At 29.7% G+C, this 15,569-nt stretch overlaps 1 protein-coding gene across 1 annotated transcript; it reads right to left on the reverse strand.

Annotated features, from left to right (window-relative positions):
* Positions 1 to 8,882: 8,882 nt before the first annotated feature.
* Positions 8,883 to 10,377, reverse strand: LOC102585834 (lysM domain receptor-like kinase 3). The gene is made up of 2 exons (XM_015310614.1): positions 10,248 to 10,377; positions 8,883 to 9,287 (listed from the first exon to the last, which is right to left on the reverse strand). The coding sequence occupies exons 1-2, from the start codon at positions 10,348 to 10,350 to the stop codon at positions 9,016 to 9,018; spliced, it is 375 nt and encodes a 124-aa protein (XP_015166100.1). The 5' UTR covers positions 10,351 to 10,377; the 3' UTR covers positions 8,883 to 9,015.
* Positions 10,378 to 15,569: the final 5,192 nt, after the last annotated feature.

The following is a 15,569-nucleotide window of genomic DNA, read 5'->3' on the forward strand; positions in this document are numbered from 1 at the left end:
TTCAACTTCAAAATTTCAATTTTTCACCCCTACCCTCGACCCCCCCCTTCACCCACTCCCCACCCCCAAAAAAAAATATTAAGTTTGTTTTTAAAAATAATTTTCTACTCTAGTAAAAATAAAAGATATTTCTCAAAAATATTTTTCATTCATAAATCAAACACTAAAAATCTTTTTCGAAAAATATTTTCTACTCACCAACCAAACATGAGAAAATAAGTCAAAAATCAACTTGTTTTCCAGGAAAACATTTTCCTTCATACCAAACACACCCTAAGAGAACACTGAATCAATGTAAGGAAGCAAGAGAAAAGGGATGCACGCCACCAAATAGACACAAACCTCCAATCTTGGTAGTTCGTCGTCATGTATACGAATCCCATAGTTCCTTTCATCAACAACCAGAATCTTGATAGTGACATCCTTAGTAACTTTATCTTGATCAGAATCAATAGGCATTTTCCCACGATAGAGCTTTCCAAAGTAGGCGAGTCCAATAAGATTCTTTGAAGAAAATTGACTGGTAAATCGACTGAGTTCCTCTAATGTGAATTCAAGAAGCTCATTCTCCACATGGAATTCCTCATTTGACTTGGGGCCAAGAGGATCATTCTTAACGGGACATTCCTCCTTTGACTTGAGGTCAAGAAAATCATCCTTCTTAACGGGGTATTCCTTACATCCGCAAGTCAGGTAAAAGTATCCTGTAAAGAAGTGAGAAAGGTCTTATAGCATTATCATCAAGATTCACAGTACTCTATTGGAAACAACGAAACTATATCATCCTAACAACTATAACTTTTGTAATCTTTTATTCACTTTTGGAAACAGGCGAAAATGAATAAGCTAATTGCAATCCTTAGCCAAAGCAGCTTTTCAATTTTCAAAAAACGTCTTATCTATAGAACTCCATCCTTACTTTTAATTCTATAATATAATTTAGTTCTTACTGTTATAGTTTTTAAAGCTGGTTAGATGATTGAATTTTAGTCCCTCCTCCAAGGGCTACAAATATGGTTTTGGGATGAATTTAATAGCGAATGCACCAAATGAAAACCTAGTTGTTTTCTTTCTTCTCTTAGTTAAGTTTGGGAATCGCTACAATCTATTTTGTATCTTACCTATAGGAAGCATACAATGGGAAAAAAAGAAAAAATTGCAATTCAAAATTATACTATACACATCGAAACCCTAGATAAACAAATAAAACGGTATGCATAACCTGAGGTATAGAGATGAATGGGATATATATACCAACACATTTCCGGTGACGGCGAGCCATGAATTATTTTTTAGTTAGAAAGCAGGGAAATTTTCAAAAAACTGGTTAAGTAGCAAACTATTAATTCAAATTAAATGTTATAGCCGTAGTTTATTTTAATTGTAATTCGCAGCAAATATTCCTTTTTTTGCCATCTGATTCGGTATACAATTAGCCATTTTTGGTATACAATTAGTCATTTTATACATTTCGATATAAAATTTGTTTGTGTTTGTATAAAGCGAGAGAAAAATGTATATACAAATATAAATACATATATTTTCGTCTTATACACTTATAATTAGACAAATACAAATTTTATTATGCAAATTACAATGTATAAATAAATTTATATAAAACTGAACAATTTGTATAAAATTGAATGTTTGTAGCAAATTATACAAATCAAAAGCTCCATAACAAACATAAAATTTGTTATGGAGCGCAATTATACAAACTATAGCTATAACATACAAATATGATTTTTATGTTTGTTATATGTGAAAGTTGTTCTACTAATTTATCGGCACTTGGGTAAGCAATTTTATTTGATGACATCATATATATATATATATACTAGATAATTTAAGTCCCGTGATACGGGCCCAATACAATGAAAGGCACGTTTATGAGCTCGATATTACAATAGTATATATTTATAATAGAAATTTAATTAGTTTTCAAAAAGAAAATTATTATGACATTTTCAAATAAACATGATAAGAAATAATAATAAAATATCACATGCTCTAGTGATTATTTTAACATCATGTCAAATATATTTATTCGAATTAAATAATTAATTTAATGATATTCTTTTTCTATTTTATTTGAAAATTATTCAAGAGAATAGATTAAAATTATGAGTCTCAATAATCAATATATTAACAATTTTCATAAACTATATGAAGCAATAAAGTCTATTGATCCATCTATAGATTAATTTTGAATACACTTAAAATATATTTTATAGGTGTTTAAGAAATAAAAATAATGACCTACTTAATGAAAATTAGAATGAATCAATCTCATTCTTTACAAAGTGATAAAAGGATGAAAAAAAATTATGACTTTATATCTTGTCTTTATATTCATTAAAATTAGGAGAACAATTTAGTATAGCAAGGAAAAAAAAATTCTAAATTAATTTATAGACCTAATGAATGACTGTTTTACCTCAAATAATGAGAATTTAAAAATATTAACAAAAGTTAATATAATATATATATTCCAGTAATTTAACATGAGGTAGTTAAAATAATAATTTATATAACTTGCTCAAAATGATTTTAACTGATGATAAAATAATAGTAATAAATAAATATATGTCTCTCAATAAATTATATAGTTACATATATGCTACGTGAAGTTTTGAGATTATACATAAAAAGAGAAATCAAGTAAATTAGATACTTCAAAAATTATCTTTACAATCCAAAAATAAAAACAACACCATGAAATTGAAAGTCTAAAGAGAACCAAAGGAAAGGACATAACATGCTCCGAAATTATAGGAATTTTTTTTTCTTGAAGAGTTTGTTCACTGGTTGCATTCCTTATGAATTAGGCCTTTTGAGAATTGCAATTGTGATTGATATTGGATTTAACATGTTAACTGGTCCATTATCATGTTCATTAGAGTGTTTATGGATCAATTGAATTTTGCTGAAAATTTGTTATATGGACAAGTCTCAGAAGTGATGTGTTCACTAAGAAATAGTGAATTTTACTTTTTTCTTATAATTGTTTTACAAAAATAAGGTCATTGTGTAGGGAATTGATAAAAAATGAAGTTCTTACCGTTGAAAAAAATTGCATTATTGATCTTCCTAATAAGAGATCTATACCGAAGTGTGTAATGTTTAGGATGCAAATTAAAAATAAAGGGCGAGAAATTTATTGGTATAACACATGAGAGGGAGAGAATTGAGGAGTAAATGAAATGAAGAATGCGTCAGTGCCTATTTATTTCTGTCATAGTTAGTTCTAGAAAAATCTTATAATTTATAATTTATAATTTCTAGAATAATCATGTAACTTATGGAGGAAATTTAGCCACTTGAAAAAATATTTTGACAAATTTAAAAATAGAATTATAGAATTTTAAAATGAAATATATATGACATGACCATATTATCCTTGATTGTCCTCAACTTCATATTTCTATATAATAGAAAAATACCATTTTTTTACATTTTTTAGAATAATTAATTAATATTATAATAAGTAAAAAAATAAAATCATAAAATTTATTATTAAAATTTTAGAGGTGAAACACAACCCCGGTGCTTAATTCATTTTTTATAATAGTTAACATAAGTAAACACATGTAAGATATTTTTAAACGAAAATTATAAATATTATATTCTTCCGATTAGTTGTTTTCTTGATTTTATAATAACTATTTGAAATAAAAATAAAAATAAAAAGTAATATTTAAAAAAAAATTGTGTTTGCCCAATATGACTCCCAACTCACTTAATAATATAAAACTTACATTTATATTTTTACATATGAACTCAACGTATATGCGTACCATTGGATGGATTGTCTAAATTCTATTATTGATGATTTCATCGATCGAAAGTCATATAACACTACAATAATTTTTTGCACATAATTGTTTTAATAAATTAGATATACACAAATTTAATAGATGCAAATTTAACATGAGAATACTATATAACTTAATTTTGTTTATAAATGAATATTGTTCAAACATGAGAATACAATTACTATAATCATAATACAATGTTATTCAATGTTTAGAGAATGTTTCTCCACTTTTTTAATTGTGTGAACATATTAAAATTTAATCAAATATGTAAAATATTATTTTGAAATATTTTGTTTAAAAGAATGAAGGAGGAGGTTTCAAAAGTGTATCTGACCCACAAAATGATCACATATTGAATCACTGACTTCAATCTCCTCCGAAACCAAACAATCAATAATAATTTAATCGACACGTATTAAAAATGGGGCCCCTCAAATTTGAAACCTAAGACGGTTGCCTAGTTTTTAAAGGCATTGAGTCGCCCCTGGTCTTTTATTGATTTCCTCAGGATACATTTCATGGCTAGTTTGGTAATTGCCGAATTATCCCCTTTTTTGTTTGCAATAGTCCCCATTTGGTTCTCTCTGTCAGTCTCTCGGCCACTACAAGCTTTTTTCTTTTACCATTTGATTTAACTCAATCGCTGATGTGAATATTACTTCCTTCTGTATTAGTTACTAAATCACTTTGACTAATTATTTGTAATAATACTACTCCCAAGCTAAATATGATATGGTGTCTATTAGTCAACCCAACTTTAGAAAATAAAAGATATTTCAGTTAGTATATACAAGTATACATAATCAGTAAGTTAAAAGCTTAGAAATATTACTTCGAAAGCTCTGTATATCTATGTATCCAGGGGTGTATTGGTTGATCCATTGCATTGATGGATCGACGGATCCAAAATCAGTTAACACTCCATTGAAATCTTGCATATAATTATTTTAATGAATTACCTATTTAAAACAACAATTATACAGTGAAAATTTTACCTCATCAACAAGAATGTTGCCGATCTTAAAATTTGTACAAACAAGATCCGGTGGTGCAAATGCTGCAAACCCAATGCAGCGCTAGTCAAGGCTTTCACAATGTTTCTCCAACCTAATACTAATATAGAACAATAGGATAGAGAGGTTAAATCCGACTAAAAAGAACTGTGTTAATTGCGAGCAGATGCAGAACAATAATATAGAACAATAGGATAGAAAGGTTAAAGCGAACTAAAAACAAACTGTAGTAATTGCTTATAATGTTGATTGATCCCTTATAATGTTGTCCCGCCAATTTAAAATCACATAAAAGTCTTAAACAAAATCAAATATATTAGCATGATCTAAAAACATAAAAGCATAACTTAAGCACAAATGATTTGGCTAAATTCTCATAGTGATACTATGATTTATAAAAATAAATATCAATTCTAGTTAATAAGATTTTAGCTGTTTGTTTGTGATATATTATGTTGGATATTATTATAATTTTTTTTGTTATTAATATGAATATTTCAGAAGTTGAATTAAAAGTTCTAAAATATTTATTATAATAAGTGGATAGTTTTTTTTATTTATTAAATTTTTACATTTTTATAATAATTAATTAATATTATAATAAGTAAAAAAATAAAATCATAAAATTTATTATTAAAATTTTGGAGGTGAAACACAACCCCAGTGTTAATTCGTTTTTTATAATAGTTAACATAAGTAAGCACATGTAAGATATTTTTAAACGAAAATTATAAATATTATATGCTTTTGATTAGTTGTTTTCTTGATTTTATAATAACTAATTGAAATTTAAATTTAAATTAAAAGTAATATTTAAAAAAAATTGTGCTGGCCCAATATGACTCCCAACTCACTCAATAGTATATAACTTACATTTATATTTTTACATATGAACTCAACATATATGCGTATCGTTGGATGGATTGTCTAAATTCTTTTTTTGATGGTTTCATCGATCGAAAGTTATATAACACTCCAATAAAATTTTGCACATAATTATTTTAATAAATTAGATACACAAATATTTAATAGATGCAAATTTAACAAATATAATATGAAATTTACATAAAAAAGAATATTATTTATCTTAATTTTGTTTATAAATCAATGTTCAAACATGAGAATACAAATGCTATAATCATAATGCAATGTTATTCAATGTTTAAAGAATGTTTCTCCACTTTGTAATTGTGTGAAAATATTAAAATTTAACCAAATATATATAAAATATTATTTTGAACTATTTTTGTTTAAAAGAATGAAGGAGGAGGAGAAACTGATGTCTCCACTTGTTTTGTCGCATATATGTTTGCCTTTTCCTGCACAATACAATTTGTGAAATAAAAAGCTCTCAAGCACTCAATTAACTAGAAAATAACAAAAATAATTCAAATAATTATACAAATATATGATATGTTGTATCAACAAATAAAACATATTATTTAATGGTGCATATTAGCATAATAAGCAAAACAATCAAAAGAAAAATGATAAGTAACGTTACAGTATAAAAGCAGTATAATATTCACTAAATTTACATGCATGAGTAGTACCCCGTTATAATTAAAATGGTAAGTCATTCCACAGAGTATTACTCACTGATTTTACTAGCATGACTAGCCCATCATAACGATGATCAACGCAATGCACATTTTTTCACGATAGAAGTTTCCTAACTAGGTTATCCCAATAAGGTTCTGTAGAAATAAAATGAATTATAAATCGATCTAGCTCGTCTGATGTGAATTCAAGAAAATCATTCTCGATAGGGCATCCTTAACGGAACATTTCTTCTTTGAGTCAAGGTCAAGAAGATCATCCTTAATGGGGCATTCCTTTTGTCTGCAGGGTAGGTGGTTACATACCGAAGATTCTGTAAAGAAGAGAAAAATATTCAAACATAGAACTACATCCTCGATATTAATTGTCATTTAGTTCTTATTGTTGTGGTTTTCACCTCTTTCTCTCAACAATCACCTCCTTCTTCCTTAACTCTACGAATTTATATTTCTCTCTGAATTACATGTATGATGCTCTGTTGGTACGGTGAAGTTTGGTAGCTTTAGAAAAACCATTTATCACATTGGTTACTACGAGTGAATAAAAATTAATATCGTAGAATATCATTTAAATCAAATTATCAGCCTTAATGATACCAATAGAATATATCAACCTTAACTAATAAACAAAATTACCAGCCTTATTAGTTAAGCGAAATTATCACTTGGGGCATCTATTATAATTATTTAAGGAGTATATATTTGTAATTAATTTGTATTTGTAGGGCATTTGCTTAGTTCCCGATTAAAACAAAATATCAATGTATACAAAGCCAAATGCCTAGTAACAAGTGTAACGACAATAAAACAACTAAGCCCAAAGTTCATTCACAAAATTCAGTAGAGTGTCTACACTTTCATTTCCAACTTGAGACTTGAACTTAGAAACTGAATGGTTCTCCACTGTCATGACAAAGTCGATGTCGAGCTTCTATCCTTAGATAAGAATAGATTCTTGTAACTCTTGTTCCGGTTTGAGGCTTGAGGATTGTTATTTTTTTATGTTGTTCTTTCCTAAACACATTCAAGTCTTAATCCATTTTAAAAAGATCTTTAATTAAATTCATCTATGAAATTATGACAAAAATCATCAACACGTTGGAAATCTAATTACATCTATGGAATTAAGATTGAAATAATCAAAGTTCATCTATAGAAAGCAAGACGGAAATCATCAATATGTTCATGGTTGTCAATTTCAAATTGAGTTCTTTATTTGCCTAAAAGCTCAAAAACACCGTTAATAACAAATATAATTTTTAGACTAGCTATGAAAAAGTTAATAAAATTTCAAAAGTGAATAAGTTGTCTTAACTTTATATATATATAATTCATGTATTTTTACTTTAAAGTTCATGTCATAAAGCAGAAGTCTAGACAAAAGGGTTGAAATTAAGCCCTATGCCCATGAATTTGGTGGAAATATATAGGAGAGAAAAGGCTCTGTGACAAAAATGGAGACATAAAAAATTTACCGAAAAAGATTAAAAAAAAATGTCCTTAGATTATGTTAGTGAATAAAAGTGTTCTTTATTTATTGTTCGGTCTTAAAATATGCTTATTTTCAACATTTTGATCTAACGTGCTTTTATTGAAGACGTGTTGATCTTATTAATGATATTTTAGAACTCAAAATTTGATTTATATTAGTTTTGATATTAAGAGTTGAAAAAATATATAATAAAGCTTTTTAAATAAAATAAAAAAATTATTTATTTTTAATACAGAGACAAAATACTATGAAATAGAGAAAGTAGGTGTTTCCTCCCTTGTAAATCGAAAACAAGACCAGTAATATAAATTTTACTATACCTTAAGAGACTGTTTCAATTGCTTAAGCATGCAGTAGGTCAACTTGCATACTTGAGTACTCTGAGGGTATTTCTATAATTTTCTATGGTTCTTCCGTTTTAATTTATTTGTCATATATTTTTAGTGTTTTATATATATTTAAAATTATTATACTATTTCAAGTGCTCAAGCAAGCAGCAGGTCAACAAGCTTGCTTGAGCACTTTGAGGGTATTTCTATAACTTTTTGTGGTTCTTTCATTTTGATTTTTTTTTTTGTCTTTTATATCTATTTAAAAAAATGCTTAGTAATATAATTAACAACTTAAAATATCTAAAAATATATTAAAACTAATTAATTCTCCAAATTTTATCAATGTCATATAAATTAAGACAAAAAATAATAATATGATCCACTGTTGGTGTGGTGAAGTGTCGTCTTGGTTAAATAAAAATTGATATAGTAGAATGTAGAGTATGTTTCCTCTAAGCGATGCAGTATCTTGCCATTTCTGGTGTCCTCAGTTTCTTTCAAAAAAAAGTTAATTCTGGAGCTAACTGCAGAGAGAACAATTGCCACTTAGAGATCTGTATTGTTTAAATTTTATTAGTTAGCATAGCACCTCTATTTTTTTTGTCTTTTGTTGTGGTACATGGTAAATCGAAACATGTAATAAAACCATAAATTAAATCCAAAGCACAACTTGATAGCTAAAATACTACTTAGAAAACATCTGAAGTCAACATATTTTGGAAGTCCACAAAGATTAAGCACAAAAAGCACACCCCTATCTTACCATGTTGCTGCCACAGAACACCTAAGGTCCTTCAGATGCTAAAAAACTTCTTTCATTTCTGACCGTTTATTTGGTGTTTTATCCATACACTGTCTTGTAAGTTCTGTAATTTTACATCCATCCCGAGGATCAAAGTCGGTATCATCCTGAAAACTTAGGTCGACATATGAATGCCTGGACTTGTACTCATTCACGGCCCACTTTTTTATTGCCGTACCTGTATATTTTTCCTTGTCAAGAGCTCTCTTGCTTGTAAGATTAAAGAGCAAAACACCGAATGCATAAACATCAAACTTGACAGTGTATGCAGCTGCAATGTAGTATTTAATAAACATGGTTAGAACAATGGAAAAAAAAAACTCCAATGGGATAAATAAAATGAATAACGAACTTGACAAAAAGCAACTAATTAATGCAAAGAATGTCCCATATCAATTAGATGATTGTCTATCACCCACCTTTGACCCCAATCCTAGCCATTGTCCTGTTCCAAAGGAAATGCAAACTTTCCATGCATGATGTTTGCTTTCTAGTTGCAGTATGGACATCTTGTTGCTTTGAAATCAGACATTAACTTGAATCTTTGTTTAATGCAGATTTTGGTGCAACACATCAAAAAACTTCTTCCAGGATTGAAATCATGCATTAGTGCTGGACTTGTGTATGTCACAAAGGAGCATGCGCTAGCTATGGAGAGATCAAAGAGTCAAAGCTAACTTTTTTTGTCTTCCGTCTTTACTAAGCACTGGCCTGAAGTTCTGGGGAGTTTATTGTCATAGTACTACCAATTATTGAGTCCTGAAGGGTTTCTTTCTGCTAAGTTTAATGTAGTTTATTCAGCTAGTGTTTATGAACTATTTTATTGGCATCATTGTGTTAATCCCCTGAATCTAGACTAGTATGGATGCACTCCTTCTGAACATTCTTTCAAGTACAGTCTACTGTTGTCAACCCCCTGAAAAATAACATGCGGTAACATCATGGATGGTTCATACACGGTCAAAGTCAGTTACCAACTTTTGATAAGGGCAGATGCTTAGTTTTACTTCTCAAGTTAACCTTACTCCTTTGTATAACCCTGAACAATTCTTGGATTTTTTCAGCTCTCTTGTATCACAATATGTTTTAATGTTTGCCCTTTCCAGAGTTGACTATCCCTACTTTAGTACATCTTGTGTCCTCTGGATGCTTTGTTATTATTAGTACACTTCTTACTTCGTCAAAAAAAATAAAATTCAATGAAATAAAAGAAAAGAACTCAATTTCATACCAGGACCATTGTAACTATAGAATGGATCAATGTAACCATAAGGACCAATCCTCATATCTGTTTCATCCACTGTAGTAGTGTCTAGAACCCCTCCAACTAGCATATCAAACTCAAATAGAAATGGATTGAAATTCTGGATAGATGAAACACAAAATAACTTCAGTCACTCACGAATTAATGAATACAATATAACAGAGTCTCGACGGCCAAAAATAATGATACGATGTGCACCAACAGAATGTAATTACAATATTGCACTTGATCAACCACTAAGTGAGATGGAGCGAAGTTGCGAATCAGGTATGATTGATTCCTATCATGCAGATAAGCAAGCAAGCGAGCTAATGCAAGGGCAGTCTTGACCCTCTGCAGCCAATTGAAGTCATCTGAAGAAGCAAAGCCGAAAAAGTAATTGGGATGTTTGTATCTCTCTTACCGATTCTTGGATAAAAAGATTCATTGCATGCCTCTTTCTTCATCATCAAAAAATAACTACAGATTCTTTGCTCAAAGGATTCAAAATTGCCTTAGGTTTTAACCAAAATATAGCTATAGCAAATGTAGTTACAACAGAAAATACATAAGGTTAAGTATGCATAAAAGATGAGTAAGGATAGATGTGAGAGTAAAAGGGCACCTTGGAAAATCAAGTTATGCAAGGTGTCAAGTGGATTAATATCATAAACAACGCCCACAATCTCCTTGCGACAATATCTAACAACTTTTATTAAGTTGGGATTGCCCCTAATCTTTGGAGCTTGCAAAAATTTCAATTCATCCTACACGAGCGCAAGCAATTTTTCCGAGTAAGCACAAACTAAGAGAACACTCAATAAATATAAAGAAACAAAGGATAAGGGTACACAACCATAAAATAGACACAAACCTCCAATCTTGGCAGTTCATCGTCATGTCTACGAGTCCTATAGTTCCTTTCATAATAAGCCAGAACTTTACCTAGAACAGAATCATCAGTGGGCATTCACACACAATAGTTCCTTTCATCCTCAACCAGAATCTTGACGGTAACATCCTTAGTAACTTTATATTGATCAGAAACAATGGGCAATTTCCCACGATAGAGCTTTCCTAAGTCAGTGACTCCAATAAGGTTCTCTGGAGAAAATTGACTGGTAAACTGACTCAGCTCCTCTGATGTGAATTCAAGAAGGTCATTCTCCACAGGGCATTCCTCATTTGACTTGGGGTCAAGAAGATCATCTTTAACGGGGCATTCCTCATTTGACCTGAGTTTAATAAGATCATCCTTAACGGGACATTTCTGGTAGACGCAACAACATCCTGTTAAGAAGTGTCACAACATTATAGAATCAAGAAAAAGCTAATTGCAATCCTTAGCCAAAACAACTTTTTAGTTTTCAAAAAAAGTTTGTCCTTGATTTAATTGTCATTCAGTAGTTCTTATTGTTATTGTTTTTAGAGTTGGTTAGATGATTGAATTTTAGTCCCTCTTCCTAGGGCTTCAAATATGGTTTTGGGATGAATTTAATAGTTAGCTATCAAAATTGAATAAAAACCTAAATTTTATATCAATATTTTCTTTCTTTCTTTCTCTTTTAGTTGAACTTGTCTTTCGAAACAACTCTCTCTACCTCTAAATCCATGAGTTAGTGATATGTTTGCATACATTTTATACTCTCCCAACCCCACTTGTGGGATTTTCACTCGGTATATTATTGTTGTTGTTTTTAGTGGAACTGTTACCAACTATTAATCCACAAAATATCACCAAGTATTTTGTATCTTCCCCACCAAAAGCATACAAACAAAATAGAAAAAGAACAAATTGCAATTCAAAAACTCAGATATACACATTGAAACCCTAGAAAAGTAAATAAATGGGAATATATAACCTAAAGTATAGCGGTGGAAGATACACACCAAAAAAGCTCCGGCGGGGCATGATCTTTATCCAGTTACAAACCAGTGAAATCTTTACAAAGAGAATGGTGAATTACCTTAACATTTAATCTATTTGATTATGAAAAAAAAATTAAGCTCCTATACACAAACTCGTACTAATTAATTTTTAGTATAATTGATCCCTAGACCCTAGAGATGGATGATTTTAACGTAAAAAAAAATATACAATCTTTGGAGGATACTTTTTTTCCCAAAATAAATAAATAAATTGAACAGTCTTGCAAAACCCCATAAATTTTCAGATTTATAATTTTGACTACAATGAAATTATTGGTGGGTTGAAGGTAAGATATGAATCTTCCCTCATTTTGTTTTTATTTGTTTAATTCATGTCCACATGACATAAAAATCTAATTTATTTTGCCATATTATTTTTTGTGACAAATTTGATTACATGATGCTATAAAAAAAAAATTAAGTTGAATAATTTTATTGATATAAAATAAATGTGAATAACTTTACTAAATAATTTCTCATAATTAAGTGATGTTTTAAAATGTTACTCGTTTCTTAATTATTAAGAAGAGTTTGGCCACTTTGTAACTCATAGAAGCTGGAGGAGCGACAAAGATGTTCTTTAGGTTGCATGATGCAAGCTGGACTCCTTCTTTAACAAGGGCATCTACCATCTTGTTGGCTTGTCGGAAGCTATGCCGGATGTCGAACTCCCCAACTTCCTCAACAGTGACCTGCAAGCCAAAATATAAGAATTATAAATTGGGTTTGTGTATTCCTGCAATTCTAATAGATCTGTGGAGTCAGTCTCAATTTCAAAGGAATGAATATTAATGGTAATGCAAATGAATCCATCAAAAAGCTACGTGATCCCGAATTAACATTAGACCATGTTTGAAGGCCTTTATTTCGGCAAAGATGTGATTTCGCACATTAACCCGAGAGCAGAATCCGATTACCCAATCATATCTACAGTTTCTAACCACCCTTTCAATACCACACAAGTCATCCCTACCAATTTGAGAGGAATATGCACCAACTATGTTGAGTTTGGGGTAGTTAGTAGGAGGGGGTGTCTATTTGATAACATAATCCAAACTATCACCTGGATGGTTGGTGGAAAAGATGAATTCAGTAGTACGATCTAGGACAATGCACGATTTTAATAAGAAGTATTTTTTGCTGTGATAGTTGTTATTTTGATTCAATCACAAGTATCAAAAGGGCGAACGAATAAAGGATATCCCAATCAACTCGTCGTTATTAGTAGTGTGTTGTAGGTCTCTAAGATGAAGAAGCTAGTAATTTTGCTAAGAAAGCTGACTAATGTTCAGACCAATGTTGAGCCAAAATTTTTGAGCAATATGACATTGTAGGAGCGTATGCTCAACAATTTCAATGGTATGGCAGACAAGGCAAAGATGGTTAGGTATGATACCCAATCGATGAAGGTATTGGGCGGTCGAGAGATGTTCGTGCGCGCTAGCCAAAGGAAGAATTTGATCTTGTTAAGAGATCTTATTCTTTATAGCCAGGCATGAGGAAAAGTGGTGCTGCCCCTTGAAATTCATGCATTTTTACTTGAAGATCATGTTATAAAACTTAAATTTAGAAGACATAATTAAAATTAAGCCATATGTGCATGAATTTGATGGAAAAAAACTTAAACTTTAGGCAAAAATCAACAAAGTTAAGCAAAACTAGTTGAAACCGTTTATGACTAAAGTTCAAGCAAAATCAATTAAAGCCATGTAGAAAAAACTAAACTTAATTATAATAAAATGGTTGAAGCCACATTAACTTTATATAATTTGGTATAATATGCGAGGGAATTACTATTGGGGTTGGGGCTTGAGACAGAATTGGAGACGTAAAAATAATAATCATGTATTAGCTTTAGAGCCGTCAATGTGGGCTAGGCCTGTTGGGCCAATCTGGCCTAATCCGTAATTGGATAAGGCTGGGCTACAATTTTTTGAGCCCATTTAATAAAAGATATTTTTAGCCTGGCCTGAATAAGCCTATCAATTTGTGGGCTTGATAAATATGGATAGGGCCGGCCCGTGGGCCAAATAAAAATTAATTAAAAAATAAAAATAAAATGGAATATTAAAAATAACAAGAGTTTAAACTCAAAATCTGTTTAAAGTTTGAATTATTACAATTTAAATACAAATTATATTTATAAAATATGTACTACATAAAATAAAATTTTCCTAAAATTTATAGGGAATCACTACATAGGTCATAATCTATGGAATCTTGTCATAGTTTTTGTGTCTTATTATGATCATTGGAAAACAATTAGGTTAATATTTTTATTTAGCTATTTATGTTTTTACTTGAAATCAAACTTAATAAATATCATAAAAATAATTTTATTTGTGCATTTGATTAACAAGTAGTAACACTAACACCATGTAATGTTGTCTTGTCGATATTTATGATAATATTTTAAAATTATAATTTAAGCTAAAAAATTATAAAAATATATTTTTAAGAAAAGAGGGCTGGCCTGGCAAATCCCATAACCCATGTACTTGTGGGCTGGGCCGACCATTTTCTGGCCCACACAAAAAATGGGCTAGCCCTACCTGACCCATCAAATTGCAAAACATGTATGAGTTAGCCCGGATGGGATGGGCAAGGCCATATTGACAACTCTAATCAGCTTTGTCAAGTTGTTGATTGAGTATTTTCAAAATTTTAGGAGTTGAATTGATCACAAGTGTTTAAGATTAACTTAAACCATTGTCGTTGATAATGTAAACTGTAATTGCATTGTTTAGATTTTATTAGCTAGCATACCATCACTACTTTGTTCTATTTACTGTTAATGAATCATGATTAACCAAAACATTAGAGATAGATATTTGATTAGACTTTTAAAATCTATTTATTTTTTATAACTTGTATTTGATTAATAAGTTTTAGACCATCTTCAATCCACCTATATTTTACTCTTCATTCTCTATAGTTGGAGAGTAAAATAGAGTATGCCCTCTACAACCCCTCTCTATATCACTCTCTATACTCTATTTATAGAGAGGTGAATAGTAGTTCTCCTCCAAATTTGGAGAATTACTATTCACCTCTCTATTTCACTTTTTGAATATTTTATTATTATTTTTATTACTTTTTAATTAACATATTATTTTACATACAATCTCATTAATTAAATATCTAATATTCATACTTCTTTTTAAATATAATATAATATTTTAAAAAATATTGTATTTAATATATACTACTTTCATCCCGAATTAATAGTATTTTAATTTTTTCTAATTTTCGTCGATAATATAATTTGATTTTATTATTAATTTTCACTATAAACAATACACAAAATTAAAATGATAAGCTGAAAATTTTAATTTAAAAATACAACACATAATATGATAATTTAAATACAAGATAACAATA

This window comes from Solanum tuberosum, unplaced genomic scaffold, assembly GCF_000226075.1.
Source record: "Solanum tuberosum cultivar DM 1-3 516 R44 unplaced genomic scaffold, SolTub_3.0 scf00136, whole genome shotgun sequence".
NCBI lineage: Eukaryota > Viridiplantae > Streptophyta > Magnoliopsida > Solanales > Solanaceae > Solanum > Solanum tuberosum.